Source organism: Erpetoichthys calabaricus, chromosome 12, assembly GCF_900747795.2.
Source record: "Erpetoichthys calabaricus chromosome 12, fErpCal1.3, whole genome shotgun sequence".
Classification (NCBI taxonomy): Eukaryota; Metazoa; Chordata; class Cladistia; order Polypteriformes; family Polypteridae; genus Erpetoichthys; species Erpetoichthys calabaricus.
In genome coordinates, this window is record NC_041405.2 from 142867443 (window position 1) to 142893152 (window position 25710).

The 25710-nt window shown below is 38.4% G+C and overlaps 1 protein-coding gene across 1 annotated transcript; it reads left to right on the forward strand.

Annotated features, from left to right (window-relative positions):
- The first annotated feature begins 2228 nt into the window (after positions 1-2228).
- On the forward strand, positions 2229-24739 carry LOC114661565 (mucin-16-like). Its single transcript, XM_051935416.1, has 10 exons — positions 2229-2410; positions 4194-4261; positions 4454-4620; positions 5001-5101; positions 6656-6723; positions 14265-14431; positions 14556-14588; positions 17241-17341; positions 24225-24292; positions 24415-24739. Exons 1-10 carry the CDS (start codon positions 2351-2353, stop codon positions 24737-24739), a joined length of 1158 nt encoding a protein of 385 aa, XP_051791376.1. The 5' UTR covers positions 2229-2350.
- Positions 24740-25710: the final 971 nt, after the last annotated feature.

A 25710-nucleotide genomic window follows, 5' to 3' on the forward strand; every position in this document is an offset into this window, starting at 1 on the left:
TGACTGTTCCAACCCAGAAGAAATGTGACTAGAGTCCACAGTAGTCTATTTTTATTAACTACACAAAGGCAGATAATTAACAGATTTATATGGCGTGCATGCAGCTTGTGCAAGATGTCTCCAGCAGGGAGTGTTTGCAAGACAGACTTGAACCTGTATATACACCCCTTTAGTAACCATGGTGGAAATAATCAGAAGAGAGAAATATGGTACAAAAAGAGATACGTATACTGTATTTAACTGAACTGAAGGGATGAACTAGTATTTATATTGCTAAGTAGGATTTATAACATTCAAAAACTCAACAAATCCCTTTTCATTGCATTTTTTACATCAATTTACAGCAAGTAAAAGATGTCCAGTATTAATTTGGATTTATAACATCTTACACTATTTTTACTGTTTGTACTCAGTAATCCTATTTCAGGAGCAGACATCTAGCGTCATTTCAAGACAACCAAAACTGTGCACAGTAAGGTTAGGAAATGAACTGTGTAGTAGCTGCAGATAAAGAATAACTCAATAATGTGAAAAGAAAAATTGTGTGATGTCCTTGGCCACTAAAGAATCTGGAGTATCACTGGAGTCAAGTGGTGACTTGTTGTTTTAATTTATTACAGAAATGCTGCCTTTCACCATCAACTTTACCCTAAACAACCTGCAGTTTAAACAACGTCTTTCCTCTACAGTCAATCCTATTAACCAGAATATCACATCTCTGGTAAGTTAGACGATAAGAAGAAGGAGATATACGTGTCTGTAAGAGAGCAGCAATTATTAACAACCCAAAGCATCTGAAACAGTGAAATGATAATCAGCAATTAGAAACCAGATGCTGTGTAAAATATGACAAGATCTGCCCGAGATGTTCCTTTTTGGCGTATAAAACTTTTGGGATCCCTCTAAACAAATGGTCTTTCGATTAGATTAGATTAGATTAGATTAGATTAGATTAGATTAGTATAGAATGGATAAACTTTATTAATCCCATGGGGATATTTAGATGCATAAAGCAGCGGAAACATCAAAAACAAGGATACAAACTCTCAGGACAGATAATACATCTAATCAATCAATAAGAAAATTAATAAATAAAAATAAATTTAAGGAGTACATCGGGTAGATGCATTGAAGTGCCTGATAGCAGTGGGCAGAAAAGACCCCTAGAGGCGCTTCTTAGCACACCTGTGGATAAAAGAGCTCGAAGACAGCGCCTCCTGGAGGGGATTTTTCATGATGGCATCCGATTCTAAATGCTAGGAAAATTAATAATAAATTCAGAACAGTGTCCAAAAGGCTCACCTTTATATACTGTAAAAGACTCTTTCAAAATGACTTGCAGAAGTCTTGTTTCCAGGGCATTTTCTCCGGATTTGGGACTGACAACGAGAGACTAATATGTCTCCTTAAGAGTGTCAGTGCTTCATTTAAAGAGAAACTCAGTTTTCTCAGCTTATGCCATTTTTCATAGTATGTTCTGACATCTGACTGCTTATTCTTAAATTTAGGTTTCTAACGCACTCCTGACTGACAGTTGCGCTCCAGCGTTCTCCTCTTGTCAGCCTGCTTCCTTCAGGTAACAATATTGTTTACCTAAAGAAATGAATAAAAAAATCTCTAATGAAGTGTAATAATTTAGATCAATTTGGCTAAGTGCAAAATAAATAACAAATAGGTTTATTTAAAAAATAAACAACATCTTTAGAATCAGATTATCTCTGGTGCTACCCTGATATGTGATTTGTCTTTGTTTTATATCTCAGTTCTGACCCGGGAGGGACAGCCGTGAACCTTACCTGTAACTTCATGAATATGACATTAACACCACCCATTAACACAGTGACTGTCTACAGGGAGCTAAAGCAAAATACCAACAATGGCTCCTCCTTAGGATCTTACGTCATGGTCAAGGACAGCCTCTATGTCAATGGTGATTACCAGTCCTGACTGGACTGTCAATGTTATCTCTCTGGTAGACAAACATAGATTTCTGTTTGGGTGTGAGATGTCCATAAATATAAGGTATCTGAAGGTTGATATCTTTTTATTTCAGGGTACCGTGAACTAGAACCTCCTCTTCCCCCTTGTAAGTAAGACACTCAGCAGTGAGTGAATTTCTCATCCTTGTATAATTCTCTTAGTTGTATATTTCAGTTTGTCATGTTACAGTGAAATCACCCACAGACTAAAATAACTGAGAATACAACACATTTTACTGATTCTTCTAGGGATGTATAAACTTAGAAAGCCTTCACTGACGAGAATGTCCTAGAAGTCAAGTGCTGACCTGTTTGTTTGATTTGTTACAGCAACGCTCAACTTCAACATCAACTTTACACTCACCAACCTGATGTTCAATCAGAATCTTTCCTCTGAAAGCAACCCTATCAACCTCAAGCCAGTGTCCCTGGTAAGTGAGCGGGTGAGCTCTGTGAGTTGGATTGTGGTGTGGTGTGTGACTGGGTATGCCAGGTGGTATTAAACAGTTTATGTGCTTTGGGTGGCCAAGACTTGAATTCTCAGAAGGCACCATGGAGGCACCAGAAGACTGGGAGGTGTTATGGTCAGCAGTTTTCAGTAAAGTGTACAGTATATCTGTTTAGGGATTTTAAAACCCAAAGATTGTAAAAATAACATTTATTCTTACAAGACATTTTGAGAAAGTAAAAAATGTATAGTATTGGGCTGCAATGCCATCTTGCTTTCTATATGAACATCACCATTTTGTGAGTCTCGTTGCCAAGATTTGCTTCCCAGTTTCCGGGAGCATTGTCTCGGAGGTCATGACATCTGACGGCGCTAATGCAATGGGTTTGAAGGTCAGCACTGGGCATGTTCTCATTCGAGTTTGCAGATAATCTCTCCGTTAGTGTGCAGTTCTGATGGTGAATATCAACTTACTGGCTTTAGAAATCTACTGTTGTTTTTCGCACCTTGATTTTTGGTCAACGATTTAAAGTTGTGCACCGATAGCCTTGACTTTGGTTCTGATTTTCATTTGTTCCCTGACTATGTTTCATCTCCTGATCCTTATCTTTAAAAAGCCTGTCTTGCTTTGAGTCACCATCAACTTTACCCTAAACAACCTGCAGTTTAATCAACGTCCTTCCTCTACAGTCAATCCTACTAACCAGAATATCACATCTCTGGAAAATTAGACGATAAGAAGAAGGAGATATACAGTACGTGTTTGTAAGAGAGCAGCGATTGTTAACAACTCAAAACATCTGAAACAGTGAACTGATATGGTTTGAGGGCGGAGTGGTGGCTCTGAGGCTAAGGATCTGCACTGGTATCCAGAAGGTTGCCGGTTCAAATCCCTGTCACTGCCAAAAGAGATCCTACTCTGCTGGGCATTGAGCAAGACCCTTAACTTGTAATTGCTCCAGGGGCGCTGTACAATGGCTGACCCTGCACTCTGATCCCAAGGGGTATGCGAAAACTAACAAATTCCTAATACAATAAATTGCATAATGCAAAATAAAGAACAAAAAAACAAACAAAAAAAAATGATACAGCAATCGGAAACCAGACGCTGTGTAAAATATGACAAGATCTGCCTGAGATGTTCCTTTTTGGTGTATAAAACTTTTGGGATCCCTCTAAACAAATGGCCTTTCGATTAGATTAGATTAGATTAGATTACTATAGAAAAGATAAACTTTATTAATCCCATTGGGAAATTCAGATGCATAAAGCAGCGGAAACATAAAAAACAAGGATACAAACTCACAGGACAGATAATACAGCTAATCAATCAATAAGAAAATTATTAAATAAAAATAAACTTAAGGAGTACATCGGGTAGACGCATTGAATTGCCTGATAGCAGTGGGCAGAAAAGACCCCTAGAGGCGCTTCTTAGCACACCTGTGGATAAAAGAGCTCGAAGACAGCGTCTCCTGGAGGGGATTTTTCATGATGGCATCTCATTCTAAAGGCTAGAAAAATTAATAATAAATTCAGAACAGTGACCAAAAGGCTCGCCTTTATATACTGTTAAAGACTCTTTCAAAATGACTTGCAGAAGTCTTGTTTCCAGGGCATTTTCTCCAGATTTGGGACTGACAACGAGAGACTAATATGTCTCCTTAAGAGTGTCAGTGCTTCATTTAAAGAGAAAATCAGTTTTCTCAGCTTATGCCATTTTTCATAGTATGTTCTGACATCTGACTGCTTTTTCTTAAATTTAGGTTTCTAACGCACTCCTGAATAGCAGTTACGCTCCAGCGTTCTCCTCTTGTCAGCCTGCTTCCTTCAGGTAAGAATATTGTCTACCTAAAGAAATGAATATAAATATCTCTAATGAAGTGTAATAATTTAGATCAATATGGCTAAGTGCAAAATAAATAAGTAATAGGTTTCTTTTATTAAAAAAATAAACAACATCTTTAGAATCAGGTTATCTCTGGTGCTACCCTGATATGTGATTTGTCTTTGTTTTATATCTCAGTTCTGACCCAGAAGGGACAGCCGTGAACCTTACCTGTAACTTCATGAATATGACATTAACACCACCCATTAACACAGTGACTGTCTACAGGGAGCTAAAGCAAAATACCAACAATGGCTCCTCCTTAGGATCTTACGTCATGGTCAAGGACAGCCTCTATGTCAATGGTGATTACCAGTCCTGACTGGACTGTCAATGTTATGTCTCTGGTAGACAAACATAGATTTCTGTTTGGGTGTGAGATGTCCATTAATATAAGGTATCTGAAGGTTGATATTCTTTTTATTTCAGGGTACCGTGAACTAGAACCTCCTCTTCCCCCTTGTAAGTAAGACACTCGGCAGTGAGTGAATTTCTCATCCTTGTATAATTCTCTTAGTTGTATATTTCAGTTTGTCATGTTACAGTGAAATCACCCACAGACTAAAATAACTGAGAATACAACACATTTTACTGATTCTTCTAGGGATGTATAAAGTTAGAAAGCCTTAACTGACGAGAATGTCCTAGAAGTCAAGTGCTGACCTGTTTGTTTGCTTTGTTACAGCAACGCTCAACTTCAACATCAACTTTACACTCACCAACCTGATGTTCAATCAGAATCTTTCCTCTAAAAGCAACCCTATCAACCTCAAGCCGGTGTCCCTGGTAAGTGAGCGGGTGAGCTCTGTGAGTTGGATTGTGGTGTGGTGTGTGACTGGGTATGCCAGGTGGTATCAAACAGTTTATGTGCTTTGGGTGGTCGAGTCTTGAATTCTCAGAATGCACCATGGAGGCACCAGAAGACTGGGAGGTGTTATGGTCAGCAGTTTTCAGTAAAGTGTACAGTATGTCTGTTTAGGGATTTTAAAACCCAAAGACTGTGAAAATAACATTTATTCTTACAAGACATTTTGAGAAAAGTAAAAAATGTATAGTATTGGGCTGCAATGCCATCTTGCTTTCTATATGGAACATCACCATTTTGTGAGTCTCGTTGCCATGATTTGCCTCCCAGTTTCCGGGAGCATTGTCTCGGAGGTCATGACATCTGACGGTGCTAATGCAATGGGTTTGAAGGTCAGCACTGGGCATGTTTTCATTCGAGTTTGCAGATAATCTCTCCGTTAGTGTGCAGTTCTGATGGTGAATATCAACTTACTGGCTTTAGAACTCTACTGATGTTTTTCGTACCTTGATTTTTGGTCAACGATTTAAAATTAACCACCGATAGCCTTGACTTTGGTTCTGATTTTCGTTTGTTCCCTGACTATGTTTCATCTCCTGATCCTTATCTTTAAAAAGCCTGTCTTGCTTTGAGTCACCATCAACTTTACCCTAAACAACCTGCAGTTTAATCAACGTCCTTCCTCTACAGTCAATCCTACTAACCAGAATATCACATCTCTGGTAAATTAGACGATAAGAAGAAGGAGATATACAGTACGTGTTTGTAAGAGACCAGTGATTGTTAACAACCCAAAACATCTGAAACAGTGAAATGATAATCAGCAATTGGAAACCAGACACTGTGTAAAATATGACAAGATCTGCCTGAGATGTTCCTTTTTGGTGTCTAAAACTTTTGGGATCCCTCTAAACAAATGGTCTTTCGATTAGATTAGATTAGATTAGATTAGATTAGATTAGATTAGATTAGATTAGTATAGAATAGATAAACTTTATTAATCCCATGGGGAAATTCAAATTCATACAGCAGCGGAAACATAAAAAAAAGGATACAAACTCATAGGACAGATAATACAGGTAATCAATCAATAAGTAAATAAAAAAGTAAATTAATAAATAAAAATAAATTTAAGGAGTACATCGGGTAGATGCATTGAATTGCCTGATAGCAGTGGACAGAAAAGACCCCTAGAGGCGCTTCTTAGCACACCTGTGGATAAAAGAGCTCGAAGACAGCGCCTCCTGGAGGGGAGTTTTCATGATGGCATCTCATTCTAAAGGCTAGGAAAATTAATAATAAATTCAGAACAGTGACCAAAAGGCTCGCCTTTATATACTGTTAAAGACTCTTTCAAAATGACTTGCAGAAGTCTTGTTTCCAGGGCATTTTCTCCAGATTTGGGACTGACAACGAGAGACTAATATGTCTCCTTAAGAGTGTCAGTGCTTCATTTAAAGAGAAACTCAGTTTTCTCAGCTTATGCCATTTTTCATAGTATGTTCTGACATCTGACTGCTTATTCTTAAATTTAGGTTTCTAACGCACTCCTGAATGGCAGTTACGCTCCAGCGTTCTCCTCTTGTCAGCCTGCTTCCTTCAGGTAAGAATATTGTCTACCTAAAGAAATGAATATAAATATCTCTAATGAAGTCTAATAATTTAGATCAATATGGCTAAGTGCAAAATAAATAAGTAATAGGTTTCTTTTATTAAAAAAATAAACAACATCTTTAGAATCAGGTTATCTCTGGTGCTACCCTGATATGTGATTTGTCTTTGTTTTATATCTCAGTTCTGACCCAGAAGGGACAGCCGTGAACCTTACCTGTAACTTCATGAATATGACATTAACACCACCCATTAACAGAGTGACTATCTACACGGAGCTAAAGCAAAATACCAACAATGGCTCCTCCTTAGGATCTTACGTCATGGTCAAGGACAGCCTCTTTGTCAATGGTGATTACCAGTCCTGACTGGACTGTCAATGTTATCTCTCTGGTAGACAAACATAGATTTCTGTTTGGGTATGAGATGTCCATTAATATAAGGTATCTGAAGGTTGATATTCTTTTTATTTCAGGGTACCGTGAACTAGAACCTCCTCTTCCCCCTTGTAAGTAAGACACTCAGCAGTGAGTGAATTTCTCATCCTTGTATAATTCTCTTAGTTGTATATTTCAGTTTGTCATGTTACAGTGAAATCACCCACAGACTAAAATAACTGAGAATACAACACATTTTACTGATTCTTCTAGGGATGTATAAACTTAGAAAGCCTTAACTGACGAGAATGTCCTAGAAGTCAAGTGCTGACCTGTTTGTTTGCTTTGTTACAGCAACGCTCAACTTCAACATCAACTTTACACTCACCAACCTGATGTTCAATCAGAATCTTTCCTCTAAAAGCAACCCTATCAACCTCAAGCCGGTGTCCCTGGTAAGTGAGCGGGTGAGCTCTGCAAGTTGGATTATGGTGTGGTGTGTGCCTGGGTATGCCAGGTGGTATTAAACAGTTTATGTGCTTTGGGTGGCCAAGACTTGAATTTTCAGAAGGCACCATGGAGGCCCCAGAAGAGTGGGAGGTTTTATGATCAGCAGTTTTCAGTAAAGGGTACAGTATGTCTGTTTAGGGATTTTAAAATCCAAAGACTGTGAAAATAACATTTATTCTTACAAGACATTTTGAAAAAATGAAACATGTATAGTATTGGTCTGCAATGCCATCTTGCTTTCTATATGGACATCACCATTTTGTGAGTCTCGTTGCCATGATTTGCCTCCCAGTTTCCGGGAGCATTGTCTCGGAGGTCATGACATCTGACGGTGCTAATGCAATGGGTTTGAAGGTCAGCACTGGCCATGTTTTCATTCGAGTTTGCAGATAATCTCTCCGTTAGTGTGCAGTTCTCATGGTGAATATCAACTTACTGGCTTTAGAACTCTACTGATGTTTTTCGTACCTTGATTTTTGGTCAACGATTTAAAATTAACCACCGATAGCCTTGACTTTGGTTCTGATTTTCGTTTGTTCCCTGACTATGTTTCATCTCCTGATCCTTATCTTTAAAAAGCCTGTCTTGCTTTGAGTCACCATCAACTTTACCCTAAACAACCTGCAGTTTAATCAACGTCCTTCCTCTACAGTCAATCCTACTAACCAGAATATCACATCTCTGGTAAATTAGACGATAAGAAGAAGGAGATATACAGTACGTGTTTGTAAGAGACCAGTGATTGTTAACAACCCAAAACATCTGAAACAGTGAAATGATAATCAGCAATTGGAAACCAGACACTGTGTAAAATATGACAAGATCTGCCCGAGATGTTCCTTTTTGGTGTCTAAAACTTTTGGGATCCCTCTAAACAAATGGTCTTTCGATTAGATTAGATTAGATTAGATTAGATTAGATTAGATTAGATTAGATTAGTATAGAATAGATAAACTTTATTAATCCCATGGGGAAATTCAAATTCATACAGCAGCGGAAACATAAAAAAAAGGATACAAACTCATAGGACAGATAATACAGGTAATCAATCAATAAGTAAATAAAAAAGTAAATTAATAAATAAAAATAAATTTAAGGAGTACATCGGGTAGATGCATTGAATTGCCTGATAGCAGTGGACAGAAAAGACCCCTAGAGGCGCTTCTTAGCACACCTGTGGATAAAAGAGCTCGAAGACAGCGCCTCCTGGAGGGGAGTTTTCATGATGGCATCTCATTCTAAAGGCTAGGAAAATTAATAATAAATTCAGAACAGTGACCAAAAGGCTCGCCTTTATATACTGTTAAAGACTCTTTCAAAATGACTTGCAGAAGTCTTGTTTCCAGGGCATTTTCTCCAGATTTGGGACTGACAACGAGAGACTAATATGTCTCCTTAAGAGTGTCAGTGCTTCATTTAAAGAGAAACTCAGTTTTCTCAGCTTATGCCATTTTTCATAGTATGTTCTGACATCTGACTGCTTATTCTTAAATTTAGGTTTCTAACGCACTCCTGAATGGCAGTTACGCTCCAGCGTTCTCCTCTTGTCAGCCTGCTTCCTTCAGGTAAGAATATTGTCTACCTAAAGAAATGAATATAAATATCTCTAATGAAGTCTAATAATTTAGATCAATATGGCTAAGTACAAAATAATTAAGTAATAGGTTTCTTTTATTAAAAAAATAAACAACATCTTTAGAATCAGGTTATCTCTGGTGCTACCCTGATATGTGATTTGTCTTTGTTTTATATCTCAGTTCTGACCCAGAAGGGACAGCCGTGAACCTTACCTGTAACTTCATGAATATGACATTAACACCACCCATTAACAGAGTGACTATCTACACGGAGCTAAAGCAAAATACCAACAATGGCTCCTCCTTAGGATCTTACGTCATGGTCAAGGACAGCCTCTTTGTCAATGGTGATTACCAGTCCTGACTGGACTGTCAATGTTATCTCTCTGGTAGACAAACATAGATTTCTGTTTGGGTATGAGATGTCCATTAATATAAGGTATCTGAAGGTTGATATTCTTTTTATTTCAGGGTACCGTGAACTAGAACCTCCTCTTCCCCCTTGTAAGTAAGACACTCAGCAGTGAGTGAATTTCTCATCCTTGTATAATTCTCTTAGTTGTATATTTCAGTTTGTCATGTTACAGTGAAATCACCCACAGACTAAAATAACTGAGAATACAACACATTTTACTGATTCTTCTAGGGATGTATAAACTTAGAAAGCCTTAACTGACGAGAATGTCCTAGAAGTCAAGTGCTGACCTGTTTGTTTGCTTTGTTACAGCAACGCTCAACTTCAACATCAACTTTACACTCACCAACCTGATGTTCAATCAGAATCTTTCCTCTAAAAGCAACCCTATCAACCTCAAGCCGGTGTCCCTGGTAAGTGAGCGGGTGAGCTCTGCAAGTTGGATTATGGTGTGGTGTGTGCCTGGGTATGCCAGGTGGTATTAAACAGTTTATGTGCTTTGGGTGGCCAAGACTTGAATTTTCAGAAGGCACCATGGAGGCCCCAGAAGAGTGGGAGGTTTTATGATCAGCAGTTTTCAGTAAAGGGTACAGTATGTCTGTTTAGGGATTTTAAAATCCAAAGACTGTGAAAATAACATTTATTCTTACAAGACATTTTGAAAAAATGAAACATGTATAGTATTGGTCTGCAATGCCATCTTGCTTTCTATATGGACATCACCATTTTGTGAGTCTCGTTGCCATGATTTGCCTCCCAGTTTCCGGGAGCATTGTCTCGGAGGTCATGACATCTGACGGTGCTAATGCAATGGGTTTGAAGGTCAGCACTGGCCATGTTTTCATTCGAGTTTGCAGATAATCTCTCCGTTAGTGTGCAGTTCTCATGGTGAATATCAACTTACTGGCTTTAGAACTCTACTGATGTTTTTCGTACCTTGATTTTTGGTCAACGATTTAAAATTAACCACCGATAGCCTTGACTTTGGTTCTGATTTTCGTTTGTTCCCTGACTATGTTTCATCTCCTGATCCTTATCTTTAAAAAGCCTGTCTTGCTTTGAGTCACCATCAACTTTACCCTAAACAACCTGCAGTTTAATCAACGTCCTTCCTCTACAGTCAATCCTACTAACCAGAATATCACATCTCTGGTAAATTAGACGATAAGAAGAAGGAGATATACAGTACGTGTTTGTAAGAGACCAGTGATTGTTAACAACCCAAAACATCTGAAACAGTGAAATGATAATCAGCAATTGGAAACCAGACACTGTGTAAAATATGACAAGATCTGCCCGAGATGTTCCTTTTTGGTGTCTAAAACTTTTGGGATCCCTCTAAACAAATGGTCTTTCGATTAGATTAGATTAGATTAGATTAGATTAGATTAGATTAGATTAGATTAGTATAGAATAGATAAACTTTATTAATCCCATGGGGAAATTCAAATTCATACAGCAGCGGAAACATAAAAAAAAGGATACAAACTCATAGGACAGATAATACAGGTAATCAATCAATAAGTAAATAAAAAAGTAAATTAATAAATAAAAATAAATTTAAGGAGTACATCGGGTAGATGCATTGAATTGCCTGATAGCAGTGGACAGAAAAGACCCCTAGAGGCGCTTCTTAGCACACCTGTGGATAAAAGAGCTCGAAGACAGCGCCTCCTGGAGGGGAGTTTTCATGATGGCATCTCATTCTAAAGGCTAGGAAAATTAATAATAAATTCAGAACAGTGACCAAAAGGCTCGCCTTTATATACTGTTAAAGACTCTTTCAAAATGACTTGCAGAAGTCTTGTTTCCAGGGCATTTTCTCCAGATTTGGGACTGACAACGAGAGACTAATATGTCTCCTTAAGAGTGTCAGTGCTTCATTTAAAGAGAAACTCAGTTTTCTCAGCTTATGCCATTTTTCATAGTATGTTCTGACATCTGACTGCTTATTCTTAAATTTAGGTTTCTAACGCACTCCTGAATGGCAGTTACGCTCCAGCGTTCTCCTCTTGTCAGCCTGCTTCCTTCAGGTAAGAATATTGTCTACCTAAAGAAATGAATATAAATATCTCTAATGAAGTCTAATAATTTAGATCAATATGGCTAAGTGCAAAATAAATAAGTAATAGGTTTCTTTTATTAAAAAAATAAACAACATCTTTAGAATCAGGTTATCTCTGGTGCTACCCTGATATGTGATTTGTCTTTGTTTTATATCTCAGTTCTGACCCAGAAGGGACAGCCGTGAACCTTACCTGTAACTTCATGAATATGACATTAACACCACCCATTAACAGAGTGACTATCTACACGGAGCTAAAGCAAAATACCAACAATGGCTCCTCCTTAGGATCTTACATCATGGTCAAGGACAGCCTCTATGTCAATGGTGATTACCAGTCCTGACTGGACTGTCAATGTTATCTCTCTGGTAGACAAACATAGATTTCTGTTTGGGTATGAGATGTCCATTAATATAAGGTATCTGAAGGTTGATATTCTTTTTATTTCAGGGTACCGTGAACTAGAACCTCCTCTTCCCCCTTGTAAGTAAGACACTCAGCAGTGAGTGAATTTCTCATCCTTGTATAATTCTCTTAGTTGTATATTTCAGTTTGTCATGTTACAGTGAAATCACCCACAGACTAAAATAACTGAGAATACAACACATTTTACTGATTCTTCTAGGGATGTATAAACTTAGAAAGCCTTAACTGACAAGAATGTCCTAGAAGTCAAGTGCTGACCTGTTTGTTTGCTTTGTTACAGCAACGCTCAACTTCAACATCAACTTTACACTCACCAACCTGACGTTTAATCAGAATCTTTCCTCTAAAAGCAACCCTATCAGCCTCAAGCCGGTGTCCCTGGTAAGTGAGCGGGTGAGCTCTGTGAGTTGGATTGTGGTGTGGTGTGTGACTGGGTATGCCAGTTGGTATCAAACAGTTTATGTGCTTTGGGTGGTCGAGTCTTGAATTCTCAGAAGGCATCATGGAGGCACCAGAAGACTGGATGGTGTTATGGTCAGCAGTTTTCAGTAAAGTGTACAGTATGTCTGTTTAGGGATTTCAAAATCCAAAGATTGTAAAAATAACATTTATTCTTACAAGACATTTTGAGAAAATAAAAAATGTATAGTATTGGGCTGCAATGCCATCTTGCTTTCTATATTTTACATCACCATTTTGTGAGTCTCGTTGCCATGATTTGCCTCCCAGTTTCCGGGAGCATTGTCTTGGAGGTCATGACATCTGACGGTGCTAATGCAATGGGTTTGAAGGTCAGCACTGGCCATGTTTTCATTCGAGTTTGCAGATAATCTCTCCGTTAGTGTGCAATTCTGATGGTGAATATCAACTTACTGGCTTTAGAACTCTACTGTTGTTTTTCGTACCTTGATTTTTGGTCAACGATTTAAAGTTAACCACCGATAGCCTTGACTTTGGTTCTAATTTTCGTTTGTTCCCTGACTATGTTTCATCTCCTGATCCTTATCTTTAAAATGCCTGTCTTGCTTTGAGTCACCATCAACTTTACCCTAAACAACCTGCAGTTTAATCAACGTCTTTCCTCTACAGTCAATCCTACTAACTAGAATATTACATCTCTGGTAAATTAGACGATAAGAAGAAGGAGATATACAGTACGTGTTTGTAAGAGAGCAGCAATTGTTAACAACCCAAAACGTCTGATACAGTGAAATGATAATCAGCAATCGGAAACCAGATGCTGTGTAAAATATGACAAGATCTGCCCGAGATGTTCCTTTTTGGTGTCTAAAACGTTTGGGATCCCTCTAAACAAATGGTCTTTCGATTAGATTAGATTAGATTAGATTTGATTAGATTAGATAAACTTTATTAAACCCATGGGGAAATTCAGATGCATACAGCAGCGGAAACATAATAAATAAGGATACAGACTCACAGAAGAGAAAATACAGCCAATAAGTAAATAAAAAAGTAAATTAATAAATAAAAATAAACTTAAGGAGTACATCGGGTAGACGCATTGAATTGCCTGATAGCAGTGGACAGAAAAGACCCCTAGAGGCGCTTCTTAGCACACCTGTGGATAAAAGAGCTCGAAGACAGCGCCTCCTGGAGGGGAGTTTTCATGATGGCATCTCATTCTAAAGGCTAGGAAAATTAATAATAAATTCAGAACAGTGACCAAAAGGCTCGCCTTTATATACTGTAAAAGACTCTTTCAAAATGACTTGCAGAAGTCTTGTTTCCAGGGCATTTTCTCCAGATTAGGGACTGACAACGAGAGACTAATATGTCTCCTTAAGAGTGTCAGTGCTTCATTTAAAGAGAAACTCAGTTTCCTCAGCTTTTGCCATTTTTCATAGTATGTTCTGACATCTGACTGCTTACTCTTAAATTTAGGTTTCTAACGCACTCCTGAATAGCAGTTATGCTCCAGCGTTCTCCTCTTGTCAGCCTGCTTCCTTCAGGTAAGAATATTGTCTACCTAAAGAAATGAATAAAAATATCTCTAATGAAGTGTAATAATTTAGATCAATATGGCTAAGTGCAAAATAAATAAGTAATAGGTTTCTTTTATTAAAAAAATAAACAACATCTTTAGAATCAGGTTATCTCTGGTGCTACCCTGATATGTGATTTGTCTTTGTTTTATATCTCAGTTCTGACCCAGAAGGGACAGCCGTGAACCTTACCTGTAACTTCATGAATATGACATTAACACCACCCATTAACAGAGTTACTGTCTACAGGGAGCTAAAGCAAAATACCAACAATGGCTCCTCTTTAGGATCTTACGTCATGGTCAAGGACAGCCTCTATGTCAATGGTGATTACCAGTCCTGACTGGACTGTCAATGTTATATCTCTGGTAGACAAACATAGATTTCTGTTTGGGTGTGAGATGTCCATTAATATAAGGTATCTGAAGGTTGATATTCTTTTTATTTCAGGGTACCGTGAACTAGAACCTCCTCTTCCCCCTTGTAAGTAAGACACTCAGCAGTGAGTGAATTCCTTATTCTTGTATAATTCTCTTAGTTGTATATTTCAGTTTGTCATGTTACAGTGAAATCACCCACAGACTAAAATAACTGAGAATACAACACATTTTACTGATTCTTCTAGGGATGTATAAAGTTAGAAAGCCTTAACTGACAAGAATGTCCTAGAAGTCAAGTGCTGACCTGTTTGTTTGCTTTGTTACAGCAACGCTCAACTTCAACATCAACTTTACACTCACCAACCTGATGTTTAATCAGAATCTTTCCTCTGAAAGCAACCCTATCAACCTCAAGCCGGTGTCCCTGGTAAGTGAGCGGGTGAGCTCTGTGAGTTGGATTGTGGTGTGGTGTGTGACTGGGTATGCCAGGTGGTATTAAACAGTTTATGTGCTTTGGGTGGTCGAGTCTTGAATTCTCAGAAGGCATCATGGAGGCACCAGAAGACTGGATGGTGTTATGGTCAGCAGTTTTCAGTAAAGTGTACAGTATTTCTGTTTAGGGATTTCAAAATCCAAAGATTGTAAAAATAACATTTATTCTTACAAGACATTTTGAGAAAATAAAAAATGTATAGTATTGGGCTGCAATGCCATCTTGCTTTCTATATTTTACATCACCATTTTGTGAGTCTCGTTGCCATGATTTGCCTCCCAGTTTCCGGGAGCATTGTCTCGGAGGTCATGACATCTGACGGTGCTAATGCAATGGGTTTGAAGGTCAGCACTGGCCATGTTTTCATTCGAGTTTGCAGATAATCTCTCCGTTAGTGTGCAATTCTGATGGTGAATATCAACTTACTGGCTTTAGAACTCTACTGTTGTTTTTCGTACCTTGATTTTTGGTCAACGATTTAAAGTTAACAATCGATAGCCTTGACTTTGGTTCTAATTTTTGTTTGTTCCCTGACTATGTTTCATCTCCTGATCCTTATCTTTAAAAAGCCTGTCTTGCTTTGAGTCACCATCAACTTTACCCTAAACAACCTGCAGTTTAATCAACGTCTTTCCTCTACAGTCAATCCTACTAACTAGAATATTACATCTCTGGTAAATTAGACGATAAGAAGAAGGAGATATACAGTACGTGTTTGTAAGAGAGCAGCAATTGTTAACAACCCAAAACGTCTGATACAGTGAAATGATAATCAGCAATCGGAAACCAGATGCTGTGTAAAATATGACAAGATCTGCCCGAGATGTTCCTTTTTGGTGTCTAAAACGTTTGGGATCCCTCTAAACAAATGGTCTTTCGATTAGATTAGATTAGATTAGATTTGATTAGATTAGATAAACTTTATTAAACCCATGGGGAAATTCAGATGCATACAGCAGCGGAAACATAATAAATAAGGATACAGACTCACAGAAGAGAAAATACAGCCAATAAGTAAATAAAAAAGTAAATTAATAAATAAAAATAAACTTAAGGAGTACATCGGGTAGACGCATTGAATTGCCTGATAGCAGTGGACAGAAAAGACCCCTAGAGGCGCTTCTTAGCACACCTGTGGATAAAAGAGCTCGAAGACAGCGCCTCCTGGAGGGGAGTTTTCATGATGGCATCTCATTCTAAAGGCTAGGAAAATTAATAATAAATTCAGAACAGTGACCAAAAGGCTCGCCTTTATATACTGTAAAAGACTCTTTCAAAATGACTTGCAGAAGTCTTGTTTCCAGGGCATTTTCTCCAGATTAGGGACTGACAACGAGAGACTAATATGTCTCCTTAAGAGTGTCAGTGCTTCATTTAAAGAGAAACTCAGTTTCCTCAGCTTTTGCCATTTTTCATAGTATGTTCTGACATCTGACTGCTTACTCTTAAATTTAGGTTTCTAACGCACTCCTGAATAGCAGTTATGCTCCAGCGTTCTCCTCTTGTCAGCCTGCTTCCTTCAGGTAAGAATATTGTCTACCTAAAGAAATGAATATAAATATCTCTAATGAAGTGTAATAATTTAGATCAATATGGCTAAGTGCAAAATAAATAAGTAATAGGTTTCTTTTATTAAAAAAATAAACAACATCTTTAGAATCAGGTTATCTCTGGTGCTACCCTGATATGTGATTTGTCTTTGTTTTATATCTCAGTTCTGACCCAGAAGGGACAGCCGTGAACCTTACCTGTAACTTCATGAATATGACATTAACACCACCCATTAACAGAGTGACTGTTTACAGGGAGCTAAAGCAAAATACCAACAATGGCTCCTCTTTAGGATCTTACGTCATGGTCAAGGACAGCCTCTATGTCAATGGTGATTACCAGTCCTGACTGGACTGTCAATGTTATATCTCTGGTAGACAAACATAGATTTCTGTTTGGGTGTGAGATGTCCATTAATATAAGGTATCTGAAGGTTGATATTCTTTTTATTTCAGGGTACCGTGAACTAGAACCTCCTCTTCCCCCTTGTAAGTAACACACTCAGCAGTGAGTGAATTCCTTATTCTTGTATAATTCTCTTAGTTGTATATTTCAGTTTGTCATGTTACAGTGAAATCACCCACAGACTAAAATAACTGAGAATACAACACATTTTACTGATTCTTCTAGGGATGTATAAAGTTAGAAAGCCTTAACTGACGAGAATGTCCTAGAAGTCAGGTGCTGACCTGTTTGTTTGCTTTGTTACAGCAACGCTCAACTTCAACATCAACTTTACACTCACCAACCTGACGTTTAATCAGAATCTTTCCTCTGAAAGCAACCCTATCAACCCTGAGCTGGTGTCCCTGGTAAGTGAGCGGGTGAGCTCTGCAAGTTGGATTATGGTGTGGTGTGTGACTGGGTATGCCAGGTGGTATTAAACAGTTTATGTGCTTTGGTTGGCCAAGACTTGAATTTTCAGAAGGCACCATAGAGGCACCAGAAGAGTGGATGGTGTTATGGTCAGCAGTTTTCAGTAAAGTGTACAGTATATCTGTTTAGGGATTTTAAAATCCAAAGATTGTGAAAATAACATTTATTCTTACAAGACATTTTGAGAAAATTAAACATGTATAGTATTGGGCTGCAATGCCATCTTGCTTTCTATATGGACATCACCATTTTGTGAGTCTCGTTGCCAAGATTTGCCTCCCAGTTGCCGGGAGCATTGTCTCGGAGGTCATGACATCTGACGGTGCTAATGCAATGGGTTTGAAGGTCAGCACTGGCCATGTTTTCATTCGAGTTTGCAGATAATCTCTCCGTTAGTGTGCAGTTCTCATGGTGAATATCAACTTACTGGCTTTAGAACTCTACTGATGTTTTTCGTACCTTGATTTTTGGTCAACGATTTAAAGTTAACCACCGATAGCCTTGACTTTGGTTCTGATTTTCGTTTGTTCCCTGACTATGTTTCATCTCCTGATCCTTATCTTTAAAAAGCCTGTCTTGCTTTGAGTCACCATCAACTTTACCCTAAACAACCTGCAGTTTAATCAACGTCCTTCATGTTTCATCTCCTGATCCTTACCTTAGAAACGAAACACAGAACAAAGAAATCACACTGAATAATATGTAAGTACAAAGTTAGCAAAAGAAATGGACCTGAATATAAAAGTGTAACAAAAGAAGCTTAGCACTACACATAGGCCTGGATGAAAACTAACAGTCTAAAAAAGCCACAAGTGGTTGATGGTTTTTATGGTCAGCATCATTGACATCCAGAAGGAGAACAAAGTGACAGAAGTCTGCAGCAGTCCCAAATACTTTGTGAAGTAACCTTGATTATGTGTATAGACCACGCGGAGCCGTTTTCCACAAGCTGACTTGTGCATGTCAAACAGTCAACTGCCAACAGGACTCACCTTGTCTGCCACAAGGTGCCAGCGTAATCCCTTAATAAGCCCGTTTTGCCACTTTTATCCGAGAGCTTAATTTTTTTTCACCATTTGTGAAATGTGTCTTCACATTGCACAAACTAAAAGCACTTCATGCCGTGTGTGTGTGTCTGTGTTTGCCTTTGTCCTAAACAGCCAAAGTCTGCCCCTTTGTGATGTGCGAATAAATAAAATAAATACTGAACACTCTTTGTGAGGTAAAATAAGTGAGAAGTCAAGCAAAATGACCCCATTTATTGGCTAACTAAAAAGATTACAATATGCAGGCTTTCAAGGCAACTCAGGCCCCTTCTTCATGCAAGATGTAATACAGAAAGTGGAGTTCCCTGTGTTTATATACACACCAGGACAGATACAGCGTCGGAAAACCTTTAAGTGGGACATCTTAGATGTAAAAAAATGTAAAAACCTAACTGGGTGCAGTGAATCACATTCTTTTTTTTTATTCTTAAATAAGATAGACATTTTAATGATATTGATAAACATAATGTGTCCTTTTTGCTTTTTTAAAGCTAGTGCTGTTATCTTAATAATGTATAGAAGTTTAATAAACAAGACATTAATGGCTCCACTGCAGATTGCATTTACTTCATATGTGAACATAAACAATCCCGGAATTTTTAACCTGCATTCAAACATTTTTAAAACAAGTAAATGTTTTAACATAAAATATATAAATCTCAATTATGACCACAGGTCACATCCCGAGTGAGCAATATAGGCCTTCAACTGCTATCAGTTTGCTTCAATTTCTCTTATATAATTAGAAATAAATATTTAAGCTTAGCACAACCTTATTATGTTTTCCTTCTTCTACTTTGAATATTATTCTTATTGTTATTTGTGGTGAAGCTTTAATTTTAGTATCAGAAAACTACAAAGTATCATCGCCATTCCGAGGAAACTACAAAATGTCATCATGAGTACAACTTTGTGGATCAGGGGTGCCATAAAATCGTGACGTGTGTGTAGGATGTTTCGTAATTGCTTATCATATCCTACTCTCAGGTAGGACAAATTCTTATCCTAGTGAGACTTTGAGGATGCCTGATAAATACGAGTGCTTGGCCATTTGGTGAACGGAGGTCTCATTTTGTGTTTCACGGCAATGCCTGCTTAGATTTTTGATGTCGTTTTTGAATCTAAGGATTCAAATTTCATAAATAACATCAGCGTTCATTAACCATAAGAAAACATTTTTCTCCTGACACACATTACTTCATCTTTTATTATCTTTAATTAACCTTAAGAATACATTTTCTACTGACCAACACTGCACATGTAATAAGTAAACATAGCCTCATGTTCCTTCATAAACTTTATACTTTCTTTAACCAGAAACACCTACATTTTGCTTTGTTAATATGTCATTTATTATTAACATTTTCTCTTTTATTGTCCTAAAGCCAAAACACTCTTCTGCTTTTACTTTTAGTTAGCATGTTTTAATTTCAAGTTTATAGGTGTGCATACATAGCACACCTATACAAGACAATGATAAAGTGCCAACAAAATACACGCCCAAACACAAAAAATTATGAACAATACATATTTGAAAGAATTTGTCTTTCTCTCTCTCACATATACAATTAATACTCACTACCTGTGGTTTTGTTCTTGCTGATTCATTTATCCACAATTATAAAAGTGTAATCCATTTTGCGACAACCAGAGCCTAATCGTGCTTATTCATGGCCATACCTGGCAGAAAAAAAATGTTGAGAAACCTATTGCACAACAGAGAAAAATTAAATTGAGCAACAACATGTCTGTGATACCCTTAGATGTTCTGAGCCGCACACACACACGTGACACTGAATAGATCAGCGTGTGTCTACCTAACGCCGAGAGGCACTGGTAAGCCATTAAACCCCATTCACGATGCAAGTGTTCTCCATGACCAAGGAATTCCCAGTAAGTGTGGGTCATGTACTCGCACTGATTAAGACCCTGCCCTTTGTACACAGCACCTGCCACTACTATTGATTAGATGGTTTAGTGAGGTCCTCGGATCAGCCCTGTTACAGTCGCTTGCTGCCTGTGGTGGAGCACCTAGAAGATAACTGGACTTGACTATAGAGTCAGTAAAAGTCGTAAAAAACAGTTCCATCGATGAACCTGAGAAAGGATCATTACACGTTTATTTTTTTAATATATTCAACATTTATTACAATATTTGCTGTTAGTATTGGATGGGAAGTGCCTCTGAATCTACTGGTGTAAGTGCCAATAGTCCTGTTCTGTTTTCCAGAGGGGAGAAATGACTAAAGAGACCTTTCAGGATGGCTCGGGTCTGTTTGCCTTTCTAAGGTAGAGAGGTTTGTAATGTATATGACCTGAACAGAACACAGATGGGTATTAGAAACAGTCTGAACCACCTTCATCACTCTATGCATGGATTTTGAGCCAAGCAGGTGCTTTACCAGAATGTCATGCAGTTTGAGACAATGGACTTTACTTTGCAACTGTAGAAGTTAGCTAGAATTAATGGAGAAATCTGCCATTTTCTCAAATGCCTGTAAAAATTGAGGTGGTGGTGAGCCTTCTTAATAATACCCAAAATATGTTATACCCACTTCGGTTCATGAATAACAGTCAGTTCAAGAAATTAAAAACTTCTCACCTTTTTGGGAGCATCCTCTCCAATGTACACTGAAGTGGGGTTTGCCTTCTACTTTCTAAAATCTATGACCAGCTCGTTGGTTTTTCTGGCACACCACTTTGTCCAAAGGCAAGGACTCTAAAAATTAATATTAAATATTAAAACATCATTAAACAGTCCAATATGGATAGATAGATAATAATAATAATAATAATAATTCTTTACATTTATATAGCGCTTTTCTCACTACTCAAAGCGCTCAGCAATTGCAGGTTAAGGACCTTGCTGAAGGGCCCAACAGAGCATAGTCCCTATTGGCATTTACGGGATTCGAACCAGCAACCTTCTGATTGCCAGTGCAGATCCCTAGCCTCAGAGCCACCACTCCGCCTACATTAGATAGATAGATAGATAGATAGATAGATAGATAGATAGATAGATAGATAGATAGATAGATAGATAGATAGATAGATAGATAGATAGATAGATAGATAGATAGATAGAAGGCACTATATAATAGATAGATAGAACTTTATTTTTCCTCATGGGAAATTTGGCTTTTATAGACACTCAATAAACAAATAACTATTATTACATTATACAAACCATCAAACTGCTCTCAAAATTCCACCGGAATGACTCAAAACAAAGACAACCTCTGACTTGTCAGTAAGACCCTCCGTGAGGCACTGTAAGAGAGCAGTCACAGTGTCAAGTATGTTGTTTCTCTTTTCCCCCTCCCTTGTGCTAATTGTGGGGCTAGTTAACATGCCCCTTTTTAAAATAATTACTGCTCTTCTTGGTATTGTTCTTAGTATGAGTAAGCTATGAAAACACCTCCCTCTAGTGGTCATACTTGGTAATGTTTTTTAACTCTGTTCCAACATTGCAGAATCAATCTGCATTGATCACAAAGTACAACACAGCTAAAAGATTTGTTTTCTGAGCTTTATGTTTCCATACTTTTCAATGTATATTTGTGACATTGTGTCTGTCATTTTATTTCCACTTTGGGCTGGACACCCACATGTTCTTTCTGGGTTTTAAATTACCATTGTTTCACTTGTGAGTTTCAAAAGTCACTCCTTTGAACTGAGACGTTAATTTAACTATAAAATGTGTACACTAATTACACCAGTTTGATACACATGCACTATATTTATATGATTCTCTCTGCCAAAAAATATGTTTTGTTTTTTTGACACGGATGCATTAGAGTGGGTTGCCTGAAGGCTAAGGGAGTTGTCTGGCAGGAAAAGTGGCACAGGTACATGCATTGTATGTAAAGAAGGAGTTGTGTTGGTTTCAGTGTTGAATGACGCACCAGAAACACAAGAGGCAGGGGCACTGTTATAAGAAAGAGAGAGAGGACGAGAGTGAGAAGATCTGGTAGAAAATATGATGTTAGGGAGCAGATGACCCAGCAGGTGCAAGGAATTCTTGTGTTTAACTACAGAGAGAGTGAGATAATGAAGGACTGGCAGGAGTTCAGAAGATCTCTTGGCAGATAGAGGATGGCACTTGGCGCCAGCTCAGAAGTAGGACCATGCTGCATTTTTACAAGTGGGTTCTGGAAGGAATGACTCAAGGCCAGTATTTATTCCCCAGCCAATTAGCACCTAATCACAGAGTAGAAAGAGCACAACCTTGTTCAGGGGTGCAGTAATCTTAAGGTTACCAGGAGGATTTCTGGGTGCTTGGCACAAGAATTTGTAGGCTCACTCCAGGCATCACAGGTGGATTAAATCTCCATTAGCCCGTGGTATCCATGAGCTTTAGAGTATGGCAGTGAGTAGGAGTAAAGTCAGCTTGTGAGGGAGAGACAGAGAAAGAGGGAAAGGAAAAACAGAGGAGATAATGGATGGGAGTTATTTATGGTAATGGGGCCTCAGATAAGTTGGAGAACCACGAATGTGCAGGAGTTCAACACCTGTAGAAGTAGGCACAGAGAACTGCTGACTTCTATTCATATTCCTTCTGCTCTTCTGCTTTGTGTGCAATAAATATCCCAATTTTGATAGAAAACTCCTTGGATTTTTGTATTGGAAGAGGATTCCTGCCCTCCAATAAGAGAACCTTTGTTAGTAGTTTGATTTATAAAGCACATTTGGTTCTTGACCCAAAGGTTTCTCAGTTACACTTCCAAGATCGTCCTAGGGTGTTTCATTACCCCATTTTTTTGATCTTATGTTCTGTACTGTTGTTATTGTGCTGATTGGTTTTTCGATTGCACAATGTGCTTATTGTGTTAAAGAAGAACAAACTACAAGTAATGGAGGTGGCCAGAAGAAGAAATGACATAAAACAAAAATAGAACTGATACTGAGATTCTGTCCTATCTTTTTTGTAAACCGAAAATCAAAGTTGAAGCCAGAAAAGGATTCTGTAACGCTAATGATGAAATAACAATTTAATATCTAGTGCAGAAGAAAAATAAATAGCACCTTATGGACACTAAACAGGGTTGAAGGACCAAAGCACCGAGATATCCTCAATCAAATCCCTGCTCAAAGTCCTCTGGACCTCAGAAGGGGTAGATTCATATTTTTATAAGTGTAAATTGTTATTTAATAAAAAACAGCTTTCTATCAACAAGTTTTGTAAACTCACCAAAGTTTGAGGAATACTATCTTTGAGATCCCTTGTGACTGAGTGAAAACAGACCAAGCATGCCAATGAAATATTGGGGTGCCAACTAAGCAACTCTGTTCAATCAGAAACAGAAAACAAAAAAAGAAAACTAGTGCCCTTGGCACTCGGGGGTTAATGCCGTCAGTAGCCCAAGGTTTTGACACTTCAGTTGGAGCTCTGTCTCTGTTGAGATCCAGGTCCAAAGTGACAGCCTCTATCCGGGGACGGCCCGCTTTTATGGTGTCCGGGGCTAAAGGGGGGTGGAGCCTTCATTGGTTGTTGTGGGAGGGGCTTGCTGTCATCCTTTGACGTCTTCCCAGAACGGTGATGGAGAGAAACGAAACCATTAGTGCCAGTGCCCCTGTCATCCCAAGGTGGTATTGGGTATGTTTTTGTAGCCTGGACGGTGGTTCCCAGTGGAGCATGTGTGACACCCTGCTTGACGTTATTATGGATGCAGTAAATGAATAAAAATTGACAAGCTGAGTTGCTGGGCTGAATTGTGTGTCTCCTTCAAAACTTTTTCATGTGTTTTTTTAAATGGGATATTTTCATCTCTAGGTGTCGCAGGCTCTTCTCGCAGGAAATATGAGTTCGGAATTCTACGCGTGTCAACCTGCCTCCTTCAGGTAAGAATTTTGTCCTCAAGTAAAGTTAATAAAATTTTCAAAAGCAAAAGAAAATCTTTGAGCAATGTCATAGGTATCAAGTTCTTCCAAGTACATTTCTTATTCTTTCTTCTTCATCTTAGTTCTGACCCTAGAGGAACAGCAGTGTATCTTATGTGCAGCTTTAGGAACGACACCTCAATACCACCTATTGACAGAGTGACCGTCTATTTACAGCTGAAGCAAAGTACCAATAACTGCACCTCCTTGGGGCCTTACTCCATGGCAAGTGGCAGCCTCCATGTCAACGGTGATTACCAATCTGCCTTGGGGGCAAATATTACATCTCTGATGGAAATCCATGTAAAGGGTACCAAAGATTTACTGGTGAAAAATGACAAGGCGCTATATTGTTCTTTCTGTTTTTTCAGGATACCCCGAGGCAGAAGTGCCGCCAGTCTCACGTAAGTAATGTGCACTGCTATACCCATGAGTGGGTTCATCCTCTTTATTAGCTTTATGTGTAATTGTGTCCTTTTACAGTGAAGGCATTAAGGTGATCAGACCAATTGAGAACAAATAAAATCAAATTATACTGGCCACTCACTTACCTGATGTGCCATTAAAGAAATCCTGATGAGCCATTGGTCCAGGAGATTATGATATGCTAACGCCCACCTGAGAGAGTAACCATGGAGCACATGGCCTTTTATTTCTATGTGGGTGTATCAGCGTGTGCTCCTAAACCTCTCTGTCTCTATTGTGCCCACGTGACCACACGGTAATATCCAAACTATTCCGAAGGAAAGTTTGCACTGATTTGTGTTTTTTGTATCTCACACCCTCATACACCTTTATCGTAAGATCATCCCTTTTCTACGATGGAGCATTCGATCAGAAAAAAATATAAAGCTGGTTTTAAATTAAACGTTGTTGAAGTAGCAAAAGAAATTGGTAACTGCGCTGCTGCAACAAAATTTGACGCGTCTGAGAGACTGGTGCGAGATTGGAGGAGGCAAGAAGATGTAAAAAAAAAATTTAAGAGTCGCATTTTTGAACAGGCGTATAAGTCGGGGTCTGATTTTATGATCCATTTTTCGGGTTTCAAGACCCGCCTTATACGTGAGCATATATGGTAACAAAAATTGAATAAACGTCAGAATTGATGGGCCCTAAAAGTTTACTCAGCACTGCGTACATCGGTACATTAGGTAATAATAATAATTCTTTACGATTATATAGCTTTTTTCACTACTCAAAGCATTTTTTGTAGTGAGGGGGGGCCACCTCAACCACCACTAATGTGGAGCATCTACCGAGATGATGCGACGGCAGCCATTTTGGCGCCAGTACGCTCATCACACATTAGCCATTAGGCGCTGAAGTGGTGAGTGACAGCCAATTAGAGACAGGGGATGATTATGGAGGCAGAATGAGGC

What these genes read in the sequence shown, in the direction of transcription:
- LOC114661565 (XM_051935416.1), top strand. Translation starts at nt 2,351, where the DNA reads ATGTTCAATCAGAATCTTTCCTCTGAAAGCAACCCTATCAACCTCAAG. An exon ending in AGAACCTCCTCTTCCCCCTT is followed by an intron (nt 14,589 to 17,240) that starts GTAAGTAAGACA and finishes GCTTTGTTACAG; the next exon opens with CAACGCTCAACTTCAACATC. An exon ending in ACCCTGAGCTGGTGTCCCTG is followed by an intron (nt 17,342 to 24,224) that starts GTAAGTGAGCGG and finishes TTTCATCTCTAG; the next exon opens with GTGTCGCAGGCTCTTCTCGC.